Source organism: Rhinolophus sinicus, linkage group LG10 (assembly GCF_036562045.2).
Source record: "Rhinolophus sinicus isolate RSC01 linkage group LG10, ASM3656204v1, whole genome shotgun sequence".
Taxonomy (NCBI): Eukaryota; Metazoa; Chordata; class Mammalia; order Chiroptera; family Rhinolophidae; genus Rhinolophus; species Rhinolophus sinicus.
Window position 1 is genome coordinate 10,899,233 of NC_133759.1, and position 18,540 is coordinate 10,917,772.

An 18,540-nucleotide genomic window follows, 5' to 3' on the forward strand; every position below is an offset into this window, starting at 1 on the left:
TCATCATCCGAAGGCATTGTGGGAGGGTAGGGGTCTCTCTCCCATCCCCAGGCCTTGCTCAGGCCCTGGAGGTGCCCCTCCTGGGGTGGGGAAGCAGCCCCTTCTTCCCCCAGTTGTACCTGAGCCTATGACTCAGGCTGGGATCAACTGTTACAGTCACACAGCTCCTTGTAACCCCAGACCCCAGGCACTGGCTCCCCCACACAGTGAACAGTCCCCCCCAATCCCAAAGGGGACTCTCAGAGGTTCCTCTCCTCTCAGAGGTGGCTTCAGGATACCCGTCCCATCAGATAGGCTGGGCTAAGGCCTTGGCTGCCCCTTCCCCGAGTGAGGGCCCTGGTCCCCATCCTCCCCCCTCCCCCAGAGGAGTCCCAGTTGGTTAGGGACACTGCTCTCTGCTTCCACCCGGCCGTTGAGAGGATGCCATTCCAAGTACCTACTCAAACCTGGCCACGTAATGCTGCTAGCACCACTTCACCTGGGCAGCACCCCAGGGGAGAAGGCTGGAATATGTGAGCCCCCTCAGCCACATGTCTCATGCCAGTTCCAAGCCCACTAGGCAAGCCAGCCCTTCTCTAGGCACTGATGAAATGGCAGGGGGCTAGATGGTCTGCCCTGGGATAGCCCTCGGGAGTTCACACGTAAAGCTGCAGGATGGAGTCGATGGAGCTGAGTGTGTGTGAGTGTGTGTGAGTGTGTGTGTGTGTGTGTGTGTGGCAGGGGCAGGACTCACAAGCCTAGGGAGACCAGCAGGGTCTCTGGAAGGCTTCCTGGAAGAGGGGAGTCCTGGCTAGCAGTGAAAGGGAGACACAGGCTCTATGGACCAGGGGAGGCAGGTTGGAGTGAGGCCCAGGTGTCCCTGTCCGGCCACTGGCCACCCCTTCCTGCACCCTACCCCACCCCTTCTCCAGGATCCTCCCTGCAGCTCCCTGTGGCCAGCAGCTCTGCAGCACTCAGCTCCGCTCCACTCTGCTCAGCTCCGCTCCAGGAAGGCCACCTCCTCCCTGCCCTCCTCCTCCCCCTTCTCCTGCTGTCACCACTCACCGCTCTAGCCTCGAGGGGGTGGGGACCCCAGGGCTGGACACACCCCACCGTGGCCCCAGAACCCAGCTGGTCGGATGGACACACGGTCGGACGCAGGACCCAGGAGCCCCGAGGTGGGCAGTGTGCCAGGGTCCCTCACAGCCTCCTCAAGGTCAGTGCCAGCTGGGGATGCAGCCACTCTGGGGTCCTTGAGACCTTCAGAGCCTGTCCCAGGCCCCTTGTCCCAGACCTCAGGCCCCAAAGCAGACTTTTACCCCAGGTGTATCTGAGGCAGGCAGGACCAGGGGGTAGGGGGAACCCCTGTGTCCGCAAGCTGGCCCAGGTCCAGGGGTCTGTTGAGAGAGGTCCCAGGCTGGGGGCCGGCCCTAGCCCTGCTCACAGAGGCCTCACTGGGGACACCCCGCACCGGCCATGGGGAGCTAAAATTGGAAAGTGGCGAGTGGGAGGCAGCTGACAAAGCTATTTCGCGGGCTCTTCACCGTGCTCCGGTTTCAAGCTCCTGCTCCATTAACCTGATCCTCGGGGCCTCCCTACCCCCACCTCACCAATGAGGAGGTGCCTCAGCCCTCAGGCTGGCCGTGCAAATGTCAGGCCCGGCAGCCCCCTGGTGTTGTCGGGGCAGTGGACGATCTTCTCGTATCTGCGACTCCAGCAAGGCTCACTGAGAACACTCGATCCTGTCCCGGTTTCACTGTGTGACCTTGACAGGTCCCTGCCCCTCTCTGGTCCATGACCCCTCCATCTATGTAATAAGGAGAATGCTGACTGGGGGGGCCCAGGATAGCTGTTTTCAGAGTTGGTGAGGGAGATTTGGGAGAAGATCTAGGGTGAGAGACAGAACCATGCCAACTACCTACCTCTTGGCTCAGCCCAGCCTGAGAGGGAGTCGAGACGTGTCCCTCCCTTTAATTTGGGTCCTGGGTCTGTTACCCATGGGACCCTTGGGAAAGTCCAAGGCCAGGCTAGAGCTAGATGGGAAGGGAATAGGTGCTAGCTGAGGTCGCAGGGATAGCCCAGCAGAACTCCTGGGGCTGAGCTAGGCCCGGTAGGAGGGAGTGGCTAGGCTCGCCCTGAGCCTGATACCGGTCAGCACCTTGGACAGCAGCCAGCACCCTCCCTGGTGCCCTCCTGGCCCCACTCCCGCTACCCCAAGGCACCTCTTCAAATAGCACAGCCTCCAGCCAGCATCCAGGGCTGAATATACAGAGCGCTGAGTGAGTGGGGCGGTGTGGCCGCGGACACAGGCAGGGACCAGGAACGTGGCAGGCTGGGGTACTGGGGCCGGTTGGGGCGATGGGGGTCAGTGTAAGGCTGGAGGCTGAGTGAGAGGGATGGAAGCTTGGTGCTGTGGGCCGGACCTGGGGAGGTCATGGAAAGTAAAGTGGCTCAGAAGGGTGTGGGAATTAGAGAAAGGGGTCAGGGAGGGGTGGGGCTTTGTCAGGAGCTGAGGGAGGCTTACTGAGGGGGATGGGGACCCTGAAGGCCAGAAATGTGATTGAGGTGATACAGATGGGGTTTCTCCACATGAAGGGCATCTGAGGTCCTGGCAGGAGCAATTTAAGCAGGGGGTGGGGACCAGTCTACCCGCAGGGTATGAGGAGTAAATGAAGGTGAGGAAAGCTGGGCTAAGAGTAGAGATTAAGCTTTCAAGAGCTTCAGTGGGAAAGGTGGGAGCTAGAGCAGCAGTTAGGATGGGGCCAGATGTTGGGGGGCCTGGGAGGAGTTGGGGATGAAGGGAGAATGATGACATGAGACCCCAAAGGGGCAACAGGGGCAGTCTCAAGAATGGGGTCCTCACTACCTCAGTGGGAGACCATGAGGTGGGACTAGGCAGAACTGGGAGTCAGCAGTGCCCTCACCCAATGTGTTTTCCCCAGCCCCATCCAGGCTATGGGCATCAAGACAGCGTTGCCCACGGCGGAGCTGGGCCTATACTCCTTGGTGCTGAGTGGGGCCCTGGCCTATGCTGGCCGGGGCCTCCTTGAGGCTTCACAAGGTAACAGCTGGGCCCCTGGGCAGGGGGGTGGGACCCTTCTTCTCCTAGGGGCCTCAGGGTTAACCAACAAGCAAGGCCAGAAACTTAGAGGCTGCAGACCCAGCTCAGGCCCAGGGCCTGGGCTGAGCCAGGTGTCAAAGGGAGGCACAGATGCAGAGCCACAGAGAGAAGAGAGAAACACTCAGACACTTAGGGAGGACTGGCCCCAGACACACAGTGAGACCCAGAGAGTGGCAGAGGGAGAGAGAGACCCAGGGTGGGGGTCAGCCTCATCTAGGGGCAGCATGGGGGTGTGAAGGGGCCCCTCCCCCTGAGGCCACACTCTGTCCTCAGATGGGGTCCACAGGAAGGCCTTCCGGGAGTCTGTGCAACCCGGCTGGGAATACATTGGTCGGAAGATGGTAGGTCCTCCAGGGGTCCCTGACTAGGGTACACGACCCCTGGCATATCTCTCCAAACCAAAGCCCTTCCCGACTCTCCCCTATTCCAGATGTTCCTGTAACAGAGGGCTCACGATAGGGAGGGTCTCAGGCTTGAGCTTTAGCACCTTCAGTTTCTTTACTGGCCCATCCTGTGTGTCCTCCTGGACCTTGTCCCAGACCCTGCTCGTTTAGTAAATAAATCGAGACGTGTCTTAGCAGGGGCCACCAACACCATGCTTTCCTGGGAATAGTGCAGTAATGGTGGAATGTCAGGCAATGTGCTGAGTAGAGGGGGAGCTTGGAGGGGCAGGGCAGCCCACACGGAGCCCCTCATTCCTATCTCCCTCCCTGCTACTTCCCTCAGAGGGGGAGGCAGGGCCCCCCAGCCATGGCTCGCCTCTAATGCATAAGAAGACTATGGGGGCTGGAATGGTGCCGGCACTCTGAGCAGCCCAAGTGCCGGCCCACCTGCCCCCGCCCACCTTAACCTCCTGGGCCTGCCCCAGGATGTGGCTGACTTCGAGTGGGTGATGTGGTTCACCTCCTTCCGCAATGTCATCATCTTCGCCCTCTCCGGACACGTGCTGTTTGCTAAACTCTGCACGATGGTGGCCCCCCAGGTGAGCATGACCTGAGACACCCCAGCCTTCCTGGCCAGTTCTTCCTCGGCTACAGGGGTTGCGGGGAATCCATGCCGGGGTCCCACCTCTGTGTGGGTGGATAGCTAACCGAGGCTTTCTCCTTGTCCACAGCTCCGCTCCTGGATGTATGCTGTGTACGGGGCCCTGGCCGTCATGGGCACGATGGGCCCGTGGTACCTGCTGCTGCTGCTCGGCCACTGTGTCAGCCTCTACGTGGCCTCACTCTTGGGTCAGCCCTGGCTCTGTCTCGGCCTCGGCATGGCCAGCCTTGCCTCCTTCAAGCTGGACCCTCTAATCTCCTGGCAGGTGTGCACTGGGGAGGGGTAAGGGTGGAGGGTGGAGGGTGCAGGGAGAGGACTCCAAACCTCTCATCCCATCCAAAGCCCTTACCTCCCAAGTCTCTCCAAGCATTTCCTTCACTTCCCTAGCTATCTCCAAGCCTTTGACCATGGACTAGGCCTTGCCCACAAGGTGGCCACCTGCATCACAGCAGGGTCACGTCCAGCTCATTCTCTGCTCTATCCCAGCACTTAACACGCATTTGCCCTGAATGGCCAATGTTGACTGGCTCTGGAAGAGATGAAGGGCCCCTGTGGGAGGCTGGGGGATTTCCCAGACACAAGGTTGCACCTGATGAGCCGGTGGCCTGTTCTCTCCCATCCAGAACGGGTTTGTAACAGGCACTTTTGATCTTCAAGAGGTGCTGTTTCAAGGGGGCAGCGGTTTCACGGTGCTGCGTTGCACCAGCTTTGCACTGGAAAACTGTGCCCACCCCGACCGCCGCTACTCCCTAGTTGACCTGCTCAAGTACAACTTCTACCTGCCTTTCTTCTTCTTCGGGCCCATCATGACCTTTGATCGCTTCCACGCCCAGGTGAGGAGACAACCTGTGGGCTCCCAGAGCAAGGCTGGCTTTCCCTCTTCAGACAGGGGCTGCTGTCTCTGATAGGACTCCCAGGGCAGGCCGTGTCCCCATCCTCAGGCACGACCCCTGGATGAAGTCATGATTCCCTTCCTCAGACCCCAGGACATTTCCCCCCTCAGACAGGGATCACAAGACGGAGATGCGTCTCCTCCCTCAGACAGGACTCTCCTCCTGCTCGAATGGGGCCGCAAGATAGGCCCCTGTGGGAGGCTGGTGGATTTCCCAGAGACAAGGGGCATCTGGTGAGCTGGCGGCCTGTTCTCTCCCATCCAGAACAGGTTTGTAACAGGCACTTTTGTAGCAGTCTCACCTGGCAGGCTGTGAACCCTCCTCAGACACCAGAGTGGCTTGTGTTTCCCCCCTCAGGCAGGGCTGCCACATGCAACCAGTCTCCCCTCACCCTCAGATCCCCAGGCAGTGGGTGAGTCGCCATTCAGATAGAGCCCCTCTGGCAGAGCTCGCCTCACCCTCAGACACTTGGTACCCACCAGGTGAGCCAGGTGGAGCCGGTGCGGCGAGAGGGTGAGCTGTGGAACATCCGGGCGCAGGCGGGCCTCAGCGTGGTGAGCATCGTGGCCGTGGACGTCTTCTTTCACTTCTTCTATATCCTCACCATTCCCAATGACCTCAAGTTCGCCAGCCGCCTCCCAGACAGCGCCCTCGGTGAGCGTGTGGGGCCTAAAGAAGGGACAGGGACTGGGCCACCCCACCCCCCAGAAAGACAGACTTTCTATGTCCCCAAGTCTTCATGGCTGGGGGCGCTGACAGCCCGAGGTGACACAGAACCTATCCAAGGGGGCGGGAGTTGGACTTAGTCTTTGAAAGGCGTGGAACTTGTCCTGTGAGGCCTGAGCCATGTTGGATAGAGCCCTCCCCACTTCACTGGGGCCATGGGCTGCTCTCCACAACCGGCTGGGTCTTCCAGGAGTGGCCAGGGCCTAGGAAATGGGGGCGGGATCTCTGTGGGGGCGGTCCAGGCTCAAGGACCTCCCCCAGGACCTGGGCAGATTGTGAGAAGGGGAGGGCCAGGCTCAGCGCCTCCCCCAGATTGGAGGTCTGGGGAGGGGAGGCCAGCGCAACACCCCCCAGGCAATGACAACAAGCTGTCCCCAGCTGGCCTAGCCTACTCCAACCTGGTGTATGACTGGGTGAAAGCAGCGGTTCTCTTTGGCGTCGTCAACACCGTGGCACGCCTCGACCACTTGGACCCACCCCAGCCTCCCAAGTGCATCACAGCGCTCTACGTCTTTGCGGAAACGTGAGTGGGGGTGGGGAGGACACAACCCAGGGATCCCCGCCTCCCCTCAGCCTCTTCCCCACCATGCGCGGGAGCCCTGTTCCCACCTGATTCACACCCATCTGCCCTCCTCCCACAGGCACTTTGACCGGGGCATCAATGACTGGCTTTGCAAGTGAGTTGGGGTGAGGTGGGGAGATGGTCACAGCCATATTGCCAGGTGTCTGAGCTGGGCAGTGCAGAGATTGGCCCGCGTTTTAAAAGATCGTTACTGGGCCAGAGGAAGCAAGGAGGGCAGTGAGGAGGTCGTTGCAGAGGTCTAGGTGAAAGACATGTAGGTTTGGACTTGGATGGGGGCCTGGAAGTGAGAGAAATTTTAGTCAGAGTAGAGACACAGAGCAGGCAGCCTGGACAGGACTTGGCCATGGATTGGGGGTATCAGGAAGGAAAGGGAGGTGACTCCCAGATTCCTAGCTACAGCCTGGGAGGATGGAGGGAAGGTGTCCAGAAAGGGGTTTCATTTGAAAAAATGTCTGGTTGGAATCTGGGAGACACCCTTGTGGAGGTTCAGGGAGGTCGTTGGGTCCGAGGGTCTGGGGTTCAGAGAAGCCTGGAGCACTGTGGGTGTGGGTGGTCTTTAGGCCGTGGGAATAGCTGAGTCCCAGGGAGACAGATAGAGTAAGGAGAGAAGAGAAAGGATAGCGAAGATTGGGCCTGGAAGAGCTATGGTTGCGGGGAGGAGTAAGAGCCGGCAGAAAGGACTGAAACGAGTGGTCACAGGAGCAGGAGAAAAGTCAAGGCTCTGTGACATCCTGGAGCTAAGAGAAGACCATCCAGGCAACGGGGTCAGATGCTGCTGGGATCCAGGAAGCTAGAAACTGAGCGTAGGGTTGGTGGAGTGGAGGTGTTCAGCCTTTCACTGCGAGGCAGGGGCAGGTGAGGAGTGGGAGAAAACTGAGGAACAGTGAGGGAATTCCTGTGTGGAAACTGGAAGAAGCCTGGTACTGAAGGGGAAGGCAGAGGCGTGGCTGAAGAAATCGTGGGGCGTTTTACAGACAGGGAATAGTGGAACATGCTTGGGTTCTGAGGGCAATTATTCTCTAGAGAGGAAGAAGTTGGTGGTGCAGGATAGAGGGTTGATTGATGGAGTGCGGTCCCCAAGGAGGGAGGAGGAGAGGGGGACAGGGAGGCCTGGCTTCGCGATGGGGAGGGGGATGAGAAGCCAGTGTGAGGATGGCAGGTTAGGGTGGAGGGTGAGGGATTTCACCTGAAGGCCTCGGTGTTCTCCGCAAAAGAGGAGGCTGAGAGATGCAGGGTTGGGGGCATGGAGGGAGGTGGCATCTATGTAGCCTCCCCCCTCCTGCCTGGATCCCCCTCACACCCACTCATACTTGGCAAGGGGAGATAAGGGTAGAGTAGCCACTACAGAGCATGGGAGAAGCTGACCAGAGGAAACTTGGCATTGAGAGCCCAAGTGGGATTGGAGGTAATGGATTTATGGACTCTAGTAGGTGAAGGTGTGAGATTTTACCCATCAGCGCTTAGCTCCTTGGGTGCAGGTGAGGAGAAAGTGGTTGGTTGGGCTCTCCCAGGTGGGTAAGAAGGAAAAAGGAAGGAATAAAGGGTGTTAGATTATTTATAATGACTCACTGAATATAAACCTGTTAAGGGGGGTGGCAAGGAGAGGAGGGGTCATAAGATGAAGAAGGGTGGGTGTGGGTGTCAAGGAAATTGGAGAACTGGAGCTGGGGGACCAGGTCAGGAGGGGCTGGGTGAAGAATAGAAACTAGGAATGAATGAAATTTCAAGTGGTGACAAAGTTGGGGTGTGGCCAAGGGAGTGGGTGGCAAAGGTGGAGTGGAGAAGAAACCACTGGAAAGGAGGACGTCAAGGACGTGACTCAATGGATCTTCTACTGAATTTATTTAACAAATATTTATTAAGCACCTACTATGTGCCAGGCACTGTTCTAGGCACTGGGGAAACAGCAGTGAACATGGCAAAGACCCTGAACTCATGGAGCTTACAGTCTAGTGGGGAGAAACAGACCATAAACAGGTAAACAAACACATAAATAAGATAATTTTAGAGAGTGGTAAGCGTTATGAAAAAAAATAAAAGAGTACAATAGGATAGGGGCTGGCCACAGGATTGAAGCTTCTTTAGTTGGCATCTGGGCAGCCCTGTGAGATGAGGTTTGGGCTGGAGACTTGAGTGATAAGGGGATGTGGGGAAGAGAATGCGAGCTAGAGGGAACAAGTACAAAGGCTTTGAGGCAGGAACCAGTTCTGTGTGTCTCAGGGACTGAACGGCCAATCAGGCCAGAGCACAGTGAATGAGGGTAAGAATGGTGGGGGACGAGGTCAGGGAGATAGGCAGAAACCAGACAAGAGGGGATCTTCCGGCCATAGTGAGGAAGTTGTGTTTATTCTAATCGTAACAGGGAGATATTGGGGGAGGGTTTGACTGTGGAAATGATGTGATCCAAGTTACACTCTTAAAAGATGCCACTACCATGTTTCCCCGAAAATAAGACCTAGCCGGACAATCAGCTCTAATGCGCCTTTTGGAGCAAAAATTAATATAAGACCTGGTCTTATTTTACTGTAAGAAGACCAGGTCTTATATAATATCATATAATGTATATGATATTATTATATATATTTATATATATATTTATATTTATATATAATTATATATATATATTTGTTATATATATAATTATATCATATAAAATATATCATCTCATATAATATCATATAATATATAATATCATATAAGACTTGGTCTTATATTAATATTTTTTTCAGATTTTATTGGGGAAGGGGAACAGGACTTTATTGGGGAACAGTGTGTACTTCCAGGACTTTTTTCCAAGTCAAGTTGTTGTCCTTTCAGTCTTAGTTGTGGAGGGCGCAGCTCAGCTCCAGGTCCAGTGGCCACTGTTAGTTGCAGGGGGCAGAGCCCACCATCCCTTGTGGGAGTCGAGGAGTTGAACCGGCAACCTTGTGGTTGAGAGCCCACTGGCCCATGTGGGAATCGAACCGGCAGCCCTGTTGCCCAGAGCTCGTGCTCTAACCAAGTGAGCCACCCAACCGCCCCTTATATTCATGTTTGTCCCAAAAGATGCATTAGAGCTGATTGTCCGGCTAGGTCTTATTTTGGGGGAAACACTGTAGCTGCTGTGGAGAACAGAAGGTAGGGGGCAAAGGCAGAGGCAGGGAGATGGCTTAAGGGACTTGTAATAATCTCGGTGCGAGGAGAGGATTGCCTGGGCTAGGATGGTGGTAGTGGAGGTAATGAGCAGTGGTCAGCACCGAGTGGAGCCCACGGGATTTGCTAGATTGGATGTGGGTGGACAGGGGAATTGAGAATCCAAGATGGCGCTAAGGCTTCTGGCCTACAATTGAATGGATGGTAGTATCCATTAACTGAGATGGGGATGAAGTGGGTTTGGGCGGGGATGGGGGAATCAGTCATTCACGTGAGACATCTGGTAACAGTTGGATATATGAGTCAGGAGAGGGGCTGGACTAAAGACACAGATTTGGGGCTTATCAGCACAGAGAGTTTTCAAAGTCTGGGTCTGGATCAGATCACCTGGGAATTGAATGAACACAGCTAGAGAAGATACAGAGCTCCAGGCTGAGCCTCCACAGTTTGCAGTCAGGTAGAGGAAGAGCAGCCTCCTGAGGTCAGGAACGTTGAACAAGCCCGGATGACAGAGTTGAGGGGGGCTGCCCCTGTTGTGTGTCTTTTGCCCATTTCCTACCTGCCCTATCCCACACTGCCATCGGTCCCTTCTCCTGCCTTTCCCACAGGTACGTGTATGACCACATTGGTGGGGAGCACTCCGCGGTGATCCCAGAGCTGGTGGCCACAGTGGCCACATTTGCCGTCACCACTCTGTGGCTTGGGCCTTGTGATATTGTCTACCTGTGGTCAATCCTTAACTGCTTTGGCCTCAACTTTGAGCTCTGGGTACAGAAGCTGGCAGAGTGGGGGCCCCTAGCACGAATTGAGGTGAGCAGGGAAGATCTAGGGCTAGGGGTGGCTGGGTCACTGGAGGGGGTGGCACTGCTGCTCTCTGGAGGCTTCCAGCCACACTTGGCCCCCAGTCCTGAACTTTCTCATCACCACCCTCCTGGGTGTCAGAACAATGGCTCACCCTGTGGATATCTGGCCCTCCCGACCTTCTGTCGGGTGTGGGATACCCAGGCTTAGCTGTGTTGGTCAGGCCCTGCCCTCTCTCCAGACCTCAGTTTCCCCATCTTTAACAATGAGAGAGAGCTGACCTGGGACTCTCAGAGACAGGCATAACCCCAGGACCTGCGTGGCCATGTGGGCAAGGCCTGTGACCGACCACGTCCTCTTTCCCCGGGGCCTCTTGCTGCACTGCTAATACTTTCCTGAACTGGGCAGGCCTCTCTGTCGGAGCAGATGTCCCGGAGGGTCCGGGCCGTCTTTGGGGCCATGAACTTCTGGGCTATCATTATGTACAACCTTGTGAGCCTGAACAGCCTTGAGTTCACAGAGCTGGTCGCCCGACGCCTGCTACTCACAGGTAAGGGACAGGAGGGTGGGGACACAGAATAGACCAGGCATCCATCTCGAGGACTGTGACCTTCCGAAATGCCCCACCCCACCCCAATTCCCCAGAGACTCAGCCGGGAGGGCCAGTCAAGTGGGAAGAGAAGAGTCACTGAGGGGGGTGTCACTCCCAGCCATCAATGACCTCTTCCCTGTACAGGGTTTCCCCAGACCACACTGGCCGTTCTATTTGTCACCTACTGTGGTGTCCAGCTGGTGAAGGAGCGAGAGCGAACCCTGGCGCTAGAGGAGGAACAGAAGCCGGACAAAGAGAAGCCGGAATAGGTGGGAGGGGGGAGCGGGAGGGGCGCTGCTCAGCTATTTTTGGGCCCCGGCCCAGGCCAGGCCACATGAGGCCCAGCCAATAGAATAAAAGACTTTTCTACCACAGTTTCGCTGTTCCCTGCCCTTTCCCCCAGCAGGTTCCTGGCTCCTTGTCTGTGCTGGGTGAGGAGCTGGAGGTTCTGGGCCTCAGAGAGAGGGGTCAGGCTCTTGGCACACAGAGCGTGCAGGAGACACCCCTGTGGAGGGCAGAGACCACCCTGGGTGACCCAACAGCTGAACATTGAAGCCCCGAATCTTCAAACTAGCTGATCACTGACTCTTGGAGCACCTGATTCCACACCCTGAGCTGCTTGCGTGGAAGGCACTTTATTCTTCTTACAGAAAGAGACTCATCTGTGCTGCAAGGAGCACTTGATGGAGACACTTCCCATCTGACAGGCGAGGACTGAGTCCTGTGGGAAATTTACTGGCACATACAGCCAGGCTGGGGCTGGGCCAGGATGCAGCCAGGAACACCTCCCTGCGGTTCTGCTCACCGACCAAAGAACTTGGGAGATATGGCGACACCGGAGAAGCCCAAAGCTCCTCGTCCCTACCCCAAGGCTAAAACTGGGCCACTGTCACCTTCCCTGACTGGAGCGGCCACGCGGGCATCACAGCAGATCAAGATGGACTCTGGCCTCTCCCAGTCTCCTGCCTGGAGCTCCCAGAAGGCACAGCCTGCCTTGGCCGCAGAATGGGAGGGGTGCTTAGTTCAGGCCCGCTGGTCTGGTCACATCTTGGTCAGGCGCAGCACGTTGAGCCGCACAGGTAGGAAGGTGGCACCTGTGGCGTAGGCAATCTCCCGCAGGACGCCCTCCCACTTCTTCTCATCCTCATTGTATCTGGGGATGGGAGCAGGTGGGACAGCGGCAAGGCCCTTGGTCAGCAGAGTTCAGAGTGGGACCCAGCAGGGAGGGTCGGCTGGGTGCACTAAGCCCACCCTTGAGGAGTGCCCCCAACCAGCCCTAGACCCATCTCCAGGAAGGTCTGCTCCTGGAGAATTCCCGTGCTCTGGGAAAGGGGGCCCCTACAAGGCCCACCTCTAGAGAACACCCACCGCCGCACTCCAGAAGGGCCACCTCCCACTAGGAAGGTCCCCCCAACCCCCTTCTCTTGAGAATTTCCCTGCCCAGCACTCCAGGAAGCCCCCCACCCAGTCCCCACTTTCCCAGCAGCACTGCTCCCTGCAGGCTGCCTGCAGCAGCGGGATAACGAAAGTTTCAGGAGATGTCCTAGGTGGCCCAAACCTCTTCCGTCCATCCCCAGGACAGACCAGCCATGGAGAAAGCAAGAACTCTGCAAAGCTGGGGTCCAGCCACTTCTCAATCCTGGCTCCAGGTCTCCTCCACCCAGAGCAAGCATCCAGGAGGGAGGGGAAAGGAAAGGCCTGGCTGCCTCTTCAGGGCCCCTCTACTCCTGGGGCCTGTTTCCATGGGTCTGTGCCCTAAACTTGGGGTCAGTTCCTGACTGTGACACTGTTAAGGTCCCACAGTGGTGCGTGGTGCCAGGTGTGCAAACCCAGACTTTCCCAACCAAACTGGAGAGAACCAGGGCTGAGCAGGCTTTGTCTGCTGTCCCCTCCCCACAGGACTCCCCGGGACAGGGGCCAGCTCTGCCCTCAGATGAGCCGGCCAGGTGCCTCGGTGCTGGGCCGCAGTGCTGTAGGCCATCAGCCTTTCTCATGATTCCCCTCACCACCCTGGGGCCGGGCTTACCTCCAGATATCGTTGAGCTCTGTGGGGACCAGCTCCCCGGACTCGGTCTCCAGTGTGGCAAAGCCGCCAAGGGCATAGAGGGTGCCTGCCAGGCTGACCAGGCTGAGTGAGCTGCGCTCCTGTGGGAAGGCCTCAAAGGGCGCCCACCTGGGGGGGTTGGGGGTGAGGAGGTGCATCACTAGGGGGCCTCAGCCAGCCCGGTGATGGTCCCACCCCAGTGCCCACAGCTTCAGCTGCACCCATTTGAAATCCGAATCCCAGGCTCCCAGCACACCTTCGGTTTCCTGACCCTCTCGGGCAGGAATGCCTGCCTGGTGCCCCAGCCTGGATTTGAGTGTCCAACCCTGTTCCTCTCCCCCTTCCCTCTGGTCTTCAGTTCCTTCCCCATTCTTTTGCACCTCCCACTTCCCTTCATTGTCCGTTTGTCAGTCCATGCAACCTGCCCCTGAAATCCACTGTGGATCTCCCTAATGTCCCTCCTTCACTCCTGACCTAACTCCTCGCTTACTCCCTCAGGGACAGTTAACCCTGACCTCTTACACTCCTGCCCTGTCCCTCTTTTCCCTTTGTAGTCTAATTACTCTCAAAGTGTCTTCACTCCCCTCCCCTGGCTCCTGAAGTTGGGCCTTCATCCCCACCCTCCAAAACTGCTCTCGGGACCCCAACCACCACAGGGCTTTGAAGTCCAAGCCCATCGCACACACCTCTGCTGATGTGACTTTCTTCACCCCCCACTACCCCAGTCTCAGCTCCTCCGACTCCTTCCTGTAAAATGCGCCTGTCCCCACCATCCCTCAGGGCTTGGGCCTCAGCTTCTTCCATTGCACCCTCTCTCCTGAGGGAGCTTGTCCGTCTCCTTCCAGCTCAGCCCTCTCTCTCTGCCCTGGGGGCATCCTCCTGGACACCCCCAAGCACCTCAAATCCACGTGTCCTAACTGGATCCTCACTTTTCCTACCTAACCCCAATGGTTCGCCAATAAGTGACTTCACACTCAAGAGCATCCACTTGTCCCCCAGGACAGCCAACCGATTGCTAACTCCTGTTTCTTCTACCTCCTAAACTCTTGCTACTAAAAACGCGTGGACCAACAGCATCAGTAGCACCTCAGGTTGTTAGAAATACACTGAGGCCCCTCCCCAGACCTGCAAACCACAATCTGCATTTTAACATGATCTCCAGGAGATTAGTGTGCACGTTACACTGTGAGAAGCCCTGGCCTAAATCTTTTTCCAGTGCATCCCCTCTGCCTCTCCCTCCCTGTACCCCCATCTCCAGGCCACCGTCACCTCTTGCTATAAAGCTGCACCCCTGCCTCCTGGGAAATTCCTAATGTCTTCTCTATATCAGTTGTCACGAGGCGTCTTAGTAAATCACAGATGTGAGCTTAAAACCCATCAGAGACATTTCAGTGCCCTTGGGATAAAGTCCCTCAGCCCTGCTTCCGGCCTCTCCAGCCCCAATATGCCCCCTCCCCTCCTCCCTTCACCCACCACACTCCATTCAACCTGAGCAATGGCCTTTCCTCCCATGGGCCTGCCTTTTCCTCCTAACTGCCTTGGCACCAACTTTCCTTTGCTGGGGGCCTCATTCTCCACCCCCTCTTTTGCTGGCTGAGTGCAACTGGCCCTCAGTTTGGTCTCTGCTGCGTCCCTAGTACCAGGCCAGGGCCTGGTATGAGTCTCTGAGTGAGGAACCTGGCATCTCCTACCCCACTTCTGGGCGCTGTCTCCTGCAGACCACGCTGACCATAAACCTTGTCCCACCTCACTACTGATCAGGGAAGAGGGGCTATCTCTGTGCTGAACAAGCTCAACAATGAAAACCCAAGACAGGGGCTAGGGTTTCTGCAGGGTCAACACAGAGAGGGCTGGCACAGGCCCAAAGCTACACAGCCAGGCAGTGACAGTCACAGTGACGCCCTTGGTCCTGACTGTCCTGCCTGGGGAGGGAGGGGCAAAGGGAGGCAAGCGGCCGTACTTGTTGTCTGTGATGCTGTACACCTCGGCTGAACTGGTCAGCCCTGTGTCTGTGACCCCAGCGGCCACAAAAATGCGACCATCATGGACGGCGGCCCCGAAGAGTGATCGGGCAGTCTGCATGGGGGCCAGCTCCTTCCACTCGAACTTCTTAGGGTCATAGACACACATCTTATTCAGGCACTTCCTGTGGGGTGGGGGGCAGTGAGTGAGAGGGAGGAAAGAGGAACAGAGCCACCCCTCCCTTGGCGCAGCCCCTCCCAAGGCAGCCAAGACAAACCCCTGATAGCCTCCGGGAGATTCTGCTCCAGTTTTAACCAGCAACCCTGCTGTTGCACTTACTCCAGGCCTGAGCCTCACCTGTCGCTGCCTTTGCCGCCAATGACGTAGACAAGGTCCATATGGGAGAGCACCGTGTGGCCGTACACGGCATAAGGCAGTGGGTCCGATTCGCCCCATTTAAACGACCTGGAGGAGAGGGGAGTAGGGCGAACGCCCGGCTCAAGCGCGCGCTCAGTCCAGGTCTCTGATTCCCTCACCCACCCGACACCTATTCGGGGTGGTGCACACGATACATTACCGGAGCACCCCAGCCCTCTCATTTCCTTGCTCCCATCCCACCTGCCCCAGCCTCCAGGCCTCCAGGCTCCCGCCCATATCCTCAACCCCGCCCCCTCCCAGGCTCACAGCCTGTCGTAGCACATGACTGAGTCCAGGCTGTGCTCGCCTTCCTTCAGCTCCCGGCCGCCGACCACGTAGATGGAGTTGAGAGCCTCTCCCAGGCCGAAGAGGCAGCGCGGCGAGGGCAGCGGCGGCATCCCGAGCCATTCTGAGTCCAGGTGGTCAAACTGTGGGCCGGGCGTCCAGCCAGTCAGCTACTGCCCTCCCACGCCCCCAGCCCTAGCCCCTGCTCAGCCTCGTTTAGTCACCCTAGGTCATAGAGGAGACCGGGCCTCCAGGTAGGGCCAGCGCAGCCTGGAGGCGGTTTCTGAAGACAGTGCCCCTCCTCTCATCAGGCTGGGAACAGCAGAGCGAACCCCCCTTTCCACCCTCCCCCACCCCACACAGGTAGGTGCCCAGAGATCACCATTATAGCCCTTCCCCTGTGCAAGTCCTTGAGGCCCACCTTCCCCTGTCCACCACCCCACCCCACCCCACCCTACCGCACAGGAAACCCAAATACAGCTTTGCTATTCACCCCTTAAAATCTCAGTTTACCTCTGCGGCCCAGTCCACCTGGACAGTCTAATAATAACGATACAAGTGCTCATCTTTTTGGAAAGTTTCTGAGGGTCGAGCACTTTATAACCACCATTTATCCTTCAAAAAAACCTTATCAAGAAGGAAGAATAATATCCCCATTTACAAATGGAGGCCCAGAGAGAATAAACAATGTGCCCACGATGTGCCTGGGCTGGTAATCAGTGACTGCACCCCCACCACCACCCCAGCTTAACGCTGGCACCAAGCTGCCCCTCACGGCTCTCACTGTGGGTCAGGCCTCACTGAGCACACCACTCACTAGGGTCATTCCCATCTCCGTCCCTTGCTCACCATTTCCCAACCAGATATACCACCACCCTCCCCTTCAAGTCTCCAAATTCCACTCAAGTGGGAAGGCTCCAAGAACCCATCTGTGCCCTTTGAGATCGCACAGTCATGTTACAACTTGGACTGGGCACCCCATTTTACTGGTCCTTCCTGGGCCTCAGTTTCTTCATCTGTACAATGGAAGGACTAGGTAGGACGGTCCTTTTGTCTGGGATACTCTGTTCCACACTCCAGTTCTGGCCTCGTGCAAAGGCCCTGGCTAGGATTCCCTACACTGATCTTGCTCGTTCTTCTCGCCTGACCCCAACCCTAGTGCAGAGCTAGGGCCCCCCAAGGTATCAGACCATCCTGGGGCTAACATCCTTCTGAAACGGAGACAACAAAGTTATGCAGCTCACTGTCCTACGACTGTCCACTGTGGCCTAGGACTGTCTTCAACCTTCAGGCAGTGGCTGTCAAGGCCCCTCCCTGGTCTACATCTCACCCTCGACCTATGACATTCCCCAGCAAGTACACACAGGCCTCTTCTGGGCCCCAAGGCTGACCCCAGTTGCCAGCACCCAGCACTGGCTGCCCCCTCCCAGGGCGGGCCAGGCACCTGCAAGAAGTAAGCGCTCATGGGGTCCTCTTTGTTGTCCTCGTTGAAGAAGAGGCCCCCAGCCACGAAGATCTGGTTCTCCTTGGTCACCAGGCTGACGTGGTTCTTGGGGATCTGGGTGGAGAGGGAGGCACAGTAGCACTCATTGGCGGCGGGATCATAGGCCACCGCGCCCTCCTCACTGATCATGAAGATGAGGTCCTGCAGGAACATGCCAAAGCGCAGAGTGTCGTTGAGGATGCCCGGTAGGACACGCTCGGCCTCCTCGTCCTCCTCCGCCTTGGCTTCGCCTGCGCTCTTGCCCGCCGCCTTGCCGCCGGCTCCCTCCTTCCCCTCTTTCTTCTTCTTGCGCAGCACCGTGAGGCGGCCCTCGTGCGCATCCTTCACCATCTGCACCTTGCGCAGCAACTCGGGCTGGCCCCGCACGAGAGGGTGGCGCTCCACGCGGCTCTCCAGGAAGGCGCGAGGCAGCAGGCGGCAGCGCACGCTCTCGAAGACAGTGGGCAGCGCGCGCTGGCGCTCGGCTTGTGCCTCGGTGTCGCCGCTGCCCGCCCACCGCATCACCGCCTCGAACACCGCCTCCTCCTTCTCCACGTTGAGGCCGTCGCTGGAGATGATGGCGATGAGCTCGTCGGCCGACAGCCCGAGGAAGTCGTCGTCACGCGACACGAGCGAGAAGCGCGCGCAGATGAAGTCGCGGGCGGCCACGGCCAGGCGCGCGCAGTCGAGCAGGAGCCCGAGGCGGAAGATAGCGAGGCAGTTGGAGAGACACAGGCGCTTCTGCAGGAAGGACACGCAGATGGTGAAGATGGATGGGATCTGGAAGCGGTGGGCGGTGGCGAACAAATCCTGCACGGTCGCTTCGTCCAGTGAGATCTCCGATGTATACAGGTAGTGAAGCACCTGGGCCACAACGTCCGGGTTCACCTCCTCCAGGCGCAGCTCGCCCGCGCGCTCTGGCTCAGCCAGGAAGCGGGCCCGGAAGTAGGGGCTGCAGGCGGCCAGCACCAGGCGGTGGCACGGGAACTCGCGCTCGCCCACCCGAACCACACAGTCCAGGAACTTGCCGTGGTCCAGCATGTCCTTGAGCCCCTCCTGCAGGAGCGTCTGCTGGTACAACCGCTGCTCCTCTGCTTGTTCCAAGCCCAGCGCCATGGTGGGGGGCCTAGGGTGCAGCCACAGTGACCGGGGCCTCCTATCCGTACTCCCTGCGCGCTCAGTCTACGCAGCTGTCTTCGTGGGGCTATATATAGAGGTGGACCTGGCCCTGTAAGGCGAGCCGCCTGGCTTCCTGCACATGACGCAGAGGGGACAGCTGGGCAGAGGCCCCTTCCTAGAGCAGCTTTGACTCAGCTCTGGGGTCTCGTGGAACGGGATTGGGGTGTCTGGGCCCTCCCGGAAAGATGAGGGCTTCGCTGCTTCATTTCTAAATGGAGAACGGCATGGCAGTGCCCCTCCGGGAGGGGGTGACCCAAGTTCTGCCCCTTAGTTCAGGGAGGGGCAAGTATTGGAGTCCC

The 18,540-nt window shown here is 57.8% G+C and overlaps 2 protein-coding genes across 10 annotated transcripts; one reads left to right on the top strand and one right to left on the bottom strand.

Annotated features, from left to right (window-relative positions):
• Nucleotides 1-936: 936 nt before the first annotated feature.
• On the top strand, nt 937-11,245 carry HHATL (hedgehog acyltransferase like). 9 transcript variants are annotated; one of them, XM_074312557.1, is made up of 13 exons: nt 940-1,195; nt 2,922-3,040; nt 3,374-3,441; nt 3,969-4,082; nt 4,215-4,409; nt 4,768-4,977; nt 5,520-5,691; nt 6,142-6,286; nt 6,405-6,440; nt 8,210-8,323; nt 10,087-10,288; nt 10,688-10,829; nt 11,016-11,245. In XM_074312557.1, exons 1-13 carry the CDS (start codon nt 1,119-1,121, stop codon nt 11,138-11,140), a joined length of 1,719 nt encoding a protein of 572 aa, XP_074168658.1. In that variant the 5' UTR covers nt 940-1,118; the 3' UTR covers nt 11,141-11,245. The 9 variants fall into 9 exon arrangements, 8 of the variants coding, with proteins under 8 accessions (XP_074168658.1, XP_074168661.1, XP_019583073.2 ...); XM_074312558.1 differs by lacking the exon at nt 940-1,195 and adding an exon at nt 2,146-2,258; XM_074312559.1 differs by lacking the exon at nt 940-1,195 and adding an exon at nt 2,325-2,343.
• Nucleotides 11,246-11,487: 242 nt separating this feature from the next.
• Nucleotides 11,488-18,259, bottom strand: KLHL40 (kelch like family member 40). The gene is made up of 6 exons (XM_019727513.2): nt 17,024-18,259; nt 15,562-15,722; nt 15,235-15,342; nt 14,876-15,061; nt 12,898-13,044; nt 11,488-12,024 (listed from the first exon to the last, which is right to left on the bottom strand). The coding sequence occupies exons 1-6, from the start codon at nt 18,176-18,178 to the stop codon at nt 11,913-11,915; spliced, it is 1,869 nt and encodes a 622-aa protein (XP_019583072.2). The 5' UTR covers nt 18,179-18,259; the 3' UTR covers nt 11,488-11,912.
• Nucleotides 18,260-18,540: the final 281 nt, after the last annotated feature.